Source organism: Bison bison, unplaced genomic scaffold, assembly GCF_000754665.1.
Source record: "Bison bison bison isolate TAMUID 2011002044 unplaced genomic scaffold, Bison_UMD1.0 scf7180017852170, whole genome shotgun sequence".
In the NCBI taxonomy this organism is placed as follows: domain Eukaryota; kingdom Metazoa; phylum Chordata; class Mammalia; order Artiodactyla; family Bovidae; genus Bison; species Bison bison.
The window spans coordinates 13705-17879 of record NW_011482743.1 but is presented as its reverse complement, the minus strand read 5'-3'; the positions used below and the strand labels follow the sequence as shown (position 1 = coordinate 17879).

The 4175-nt window shown below is 63.0% G+C and overlaps 3 protein-coding genes across 6 annotated transcripts in view; 2 read left to right on the top strand and 1 right to left on the bottom strand.

Moving 5' to 3' along the window:
• Window positions 1-2842, top strand: part of FBXL6 (F-box and leucine-rich repeat protein 6) — a 3885-nt gene extending 1043 nt beyond the window's left edge. Inside the window, exons 3-11 of the mRNA XM_010852553.1 lie at window positions 9-205; window positions 466-624; window positions 788-851; window positions 1142-1273; window positions 1348-1455; window positions 1542-1655; window positions 1724-1955; window positions 2043-2289; window positions 2552-2842. Coding sequence (XP_010850855.1) covers window positions 9-205; window positions 466-624; window positions 788-851; window positions 1142-1273; window positions 1348-1455; window positions 1542-1655; window positions 1724-1955; window positions 2043-2289; window positions 2552-2702 — 1404 coding nt within the window. The 3' untranslated portion in view covers window positions 2703-2842. The remainder of the gene's footprint in view (window positions 1-8; window positions 206-465; window positions 625-787; window positions 852-1141; window positions 1274-1347; window positions 1456-1541; window positions 1656-1723; window positions 1956-2042; window positions 2290-2551) is intronic.
• Window positions 1-4175, bottom strand: part of SLC52A2 (solute carrier family 52 (riboflavin transporter), member 2) — an 8910-nt gene that overhangs the window by 3156 nt on the left and 1579 nt on the right. The window contains exon 1 of one of the 4 annotated variants that reach the window (XM_010852463.1): window positions 4008-4042. The exons of 2 other annotated variants lie outside the window; for them this stretch is intronic. The gene's annotated coding sequence lies outside the window, so the exon portion shown is untranslated. Of the gene's footprint in view, window positions 1-214; window positions 505-4007; window positions 4043-4175 lie in introns of those variants that run through there. One more of the 4 variants, XM_010852510.1, reaches the window with a different exon arrangement.
• Window positions 3477-4175, top strand: part of TMEM249 (transmembrane protein 249) — a 2135-nt gene continuing 1436 nt past the window's right edge. Inside the window, exons 1-2 of the mRNA XM_010852541.1 lie at window positions 3477-3563; window positions 3837-4032. Of these exons, the coding sequence (XP_010850843.1) occupies window positions 3477-3563; window positions 3837-4032 (283 nt within the window). The remainder of the gene's footprint in view (window positions 3564-3836; window positions 4033-4175) is intronic.

Sequence of the window (4175 nt, the reverse complement as noted above, 5' to 3'; positions counted from 1 at the left end):
GCGCGCAGAGGCGCGCCGCCCGCCGAGCTCAGCGGCTGCGGTCCCCGGGGTCCCGTGCGGCCGAGGCCAAACCCAGAACCGCGCCCGCGCCCACGCCGCTGCAGGAGCCCGACCCGGGCTGGGGTGACCGCGTTCCCCTGGAAATCCTGCTGCAAATTTTCGGATTGCTGGTGGCGGCTGATGGGCCTATACCATTTCTCGGCAGGTACCCTACCCTTTGCGCGCAGCGCCGTAGCTCAGGCCGACCGAATAGGCACGCAGCGGGGGCCCGAGCGCCCACACACGTGTCCACGGCAGCAGTCTCTCAGGGTCTACTTGGAACACCCGGGGCCACACTTTGAACTGACCGCGCCGCTGTGAGAGTTGGGAGGGGCAGGTCCCTCTTAGGAAACCCCACAGCGGCAGCCAATGAGGGCGAGCGTCGGCCACAGAAAGCCCGGCCCCTCACCAGATCCTTTCTCCCAGGGCTGCGCGCGTGTGCCGCCGCTGGAACGAGGCCGCCTCCCAGCCTGCACTCTGGCACACCCTGACCCTGTCTCCCCCGCTGGCTGGCCGCCCCGCTAAGAGTGGGGCCAAGGCTGAGAAAAAGCTCCTTTCTTCCCTGGAGTGGCTTATGCCCAATCGGTGAGGAATTCCATCTTTTTCTTACTCCCTCACGTCACTTTTGTGTTGTGTGAAAGCCCCAGGCCCCTTCCTGCATTCCTGCACCAAGGGGATGGGCGGGGAGAACGCTGGCAGAAGGGAAGCAAGGAAACGGCCTGCAGCTCTGCCTCTGCTGTCGGCCCAGGTTCTCACAGCTCCAGAGGCTGACTCTCATCCACTGGAAGTCCCAGCTACACCCTGTGTTGAAGGTGAGAGCGTGAGGCTGCCCTACACGCCAGCCATGACACTCTGGGGTTGCCCAGTACTTCCAGGAAGTGAGTCAGGTACCGTGGGGGCCCAGTGATGCCCCATGAGGATGCCTGCTTGGTTTTCTTTTCCTGGCATCTCCTCCAGGAGGGAGGAGTGAGAAGTGAGAGCACCCAGGTAGGCCTGGAATGGCCAGAAAGGAGCTCATTGCTGAGACAGTGAAGTGGCGTTGGCACCAGCCATTGGTCTCTTTCCCTTCTCCAACCCCCAGCTGGCCCTCTGTCTTCCACAGCTGGTTAGCGAGTCCTGTCCTCGGCTCAGCTTCCTCAAGCTTTCTGACTGTCATGGTGTGACCCCTGACGCTCTGATCATGCTAGCCAAAGCCTGCCCTCAGCTCCACAGCCTGGACATACAGCACTCAATGGTGAGCCCTATGTCCCCAGGGGCCCCAAGGAAGCCTGGGCTGAGGTGGCAGGTACCCCTGTGCTGGGTCCCTAGGTGGAGTCCACGGCTGTGGTAAGCTTCTTGGAGGAAGCTGGACCCCGAATGCAGAAGCTGTGGCTGACCTACAACTCCCAGACAACAGCCATCTTGGGTGCACTGCTGGTAGGTTGGTGACAGCCAGGAGCAGAGCTGGGTGCCAAGCCAGGGACTGCCAGACGCCCGACCTCGTGTTCTCCCCACCTCTACAGGGCAGCTGCTGCCCACAGCTCCAGGTCCTGGAGGTGAGCACTGGCCTCAACCACAACATCACTCCCCTCCAGCTGCCTGTAGAGGCCCTGCAGAAAGGCTGCCCCCAGCTGCAGGTACCTGACGCCCCACCTCTTGCACCTGTCACCCCCCTCCCCATCTGCAGCCTGGGCCTCGCTCCTAGGTGCTGCGGCTGTTGAACCTGATGTGGCTGCCCAAGCCTTCCGGGCGAGCGATGACTCCTGGCCCAGGTTTTCCCAGCCTTGAGGAGCTCTGCCTTGCTAGCTCCACCTGTAACTTTGTGAGCAATGAGGTCCTGGGCCGCCTGCTCCACGGCTCCCCTCACCTGCGCCTGCTGGATCTGCGAGGTTGTGCTCGGATCACGCCTGCTGGCCTGCACGATCTGCCGTGTCAGGGTCAGTGCTTCCTGGGTGGCAGGTGGGCAGGCTGGATGCAGGGATCCTTCCCCACCCAAAGCTCATGCCCATTCCTCTTACCTCCAGAGCTGGAGCAGCTTCACCTGGGCCTGTACGGCATGTCAGACCGGCTGACTCTAACCAAGGAAGGCAGCCCTCTGCTCACCCAGAAGTGGTGTCACAGTCTGCGGGAGCTGGACTTGAGTGGCCAGGGCTTCAGTGAGAAGGACCTGGAGCAGGCCTTAGCTGCCTTCTCAGGCACCCCTGGGGGCTCCCACCAGGCCCTGTGCTCCCTCAACCTCAGGGGCACTCGGGTCACACCAGGCACAGTCAGGTTAGCAACCCCCTAGTTCCGTGGAGCCAGTATAGCTTAGCCCCAATCCTGCGTGGCTTGCCAGTTCCAGGAGTCAGAAAACGGAGCCCATACTGGCCAAGTCCCTGCTTGGGGTTGGCCTCAGGGACACCCAGGGTACTGAGGGTGGGCCTTGATAGGTGTAAGGGGCATAGCCAGCTGTGGTGCAAGGGCAGCGAGGGCTCCCTAGACTGGCTCAGCCCTGCTGGTGCTTAACCTGCTGTGGCCTGCCCTGCCCCCACAGCTCTGTGATAAGCAGCTGCCCAGGTCTGCGGTACCTCAACCTGGAGTCCTGCCGTTGCCTTCCCCGGGGTCTGAAGCGGGCCTACAGGGGCCCAGAGGAAGTCCAATGGTGCCTGGAGCAGCTGCTCACCAGCCTCCCCTCCCCCAGCTAGCCAGCTTCAGGCCCCTCTGCCAGCCAGCCCTGCCCTGCCTCTTTTCCCAGTTTTGGATATTTGAGTGTTTTGTTATAATAAAACCCTTTTTGGAACTCTTGTGTGGTCTTTGGGATCAGAGTGAGGGGACAAGGGTTGTCCCTGAGGGAGGCTGTGCCTTGCGAGCTCACTCCTGGACTGAGTGCCTGTGCTTGTGTGCCCCATCCTAGGGCACTAAGGTGAGCTGCCTCTGATAGTATGTGAGGCTGACTAGGACAGAGCTGGCAATGGAGAGAGAGTGACCACGCCCAGTCATGGGCTCCTTGTGGGCACCTGCCTGCCGATTTCTCTCCAACTTAGGCTTGGGGTGTCTCTCTGTTAAGGCTGACCGACCCGAGTCAGGGACTAAAAGGCCGGGATGCGGGGCGGGGACTGGGGTGGGGGCGGGGCCGAAGCGAGGGGCCAGGCCAGAGCTGTGGCCGGATTTGGCGCTGGAATCGCAGGCTGAACCCGCCTGCAGGCGGCCCCGGGCCCTACATGGGGCGGGCTGTTCCGGGCCCGAGCCCTGAGGGAGCACGGGCTGGGTGCAAGCCCCCAGGGTGCCTGAGAAGGCAGCTAAGGCCTGCTCAAGGTCCTTCTCACTGAAGCCCTGGCCACTCAAATCCAGCTCCCGCAGTCTGTGACACCACTTCTGGGTGAGCAGAGGGCTGCCTTCCTTGGCTAGAGTCAGCCGGTCTGACATGCCGTACAGGCCCAGGTGAAGCTGCTCCAGCTCTGGAGGTGAGAGCTGTGGGCATGCGCTTTGGGTGGGGAAGGATCCCTGCATCCAGCCTGCCCACCTGCTACCCAGGAAGCACTGACCTGACATGGCACATCGTGCAGGCCGGCAGGAGTGATTCGAGCACGTGATGTGAGTCAGGCTGTACAGGGGGCTTCCAGTGGGGCAGAGGCTAGCCGGGAAGTTCACGCCCACCACAACAGAATAGTCCCTTCTAGAACCCACTGCCCAGAGCTTCTAGAACCCGGCGCCGCGCAGCCTAGACCGCCACCTGGTGTCGCTCCCCTGTCTTCGCCCCAGAGCTCCTGCTCCTTCCTGACCGCAGCCCTGGAAGCATTATTCTCCCAGGTATGAGCGTAGCTGTGGGCAGTGGGTAGTGGCAACAGACGAGCCGCCCAGCTGACCGTCCGTACCCGACCCAGGCCCCCAAGGGCCGGTTCAGCGGACTGCCTACGACCTCTAGCGGTAAGCCCTTCCAGCTCTGGGCCCAAGGACTCTTCTGCACCGAGCGCAGCCTCGCCAGGCGCCTCAAGAACAACAGTTTCTACCCGTTCATGCAGCAGCAGCCCAACGGTGCGCGCGGACCGAAGTCAGGGACTGGGACTCCGACACTGAAGCGGGGAGACGCGGGGCGGGGATTGGAATCCGAATAGGGAGGGGAGGGGCGGGGAAGGGCGGGGCCAGAGCCTGGGGAGGGGCGGGGCCGAAGCGAGGGG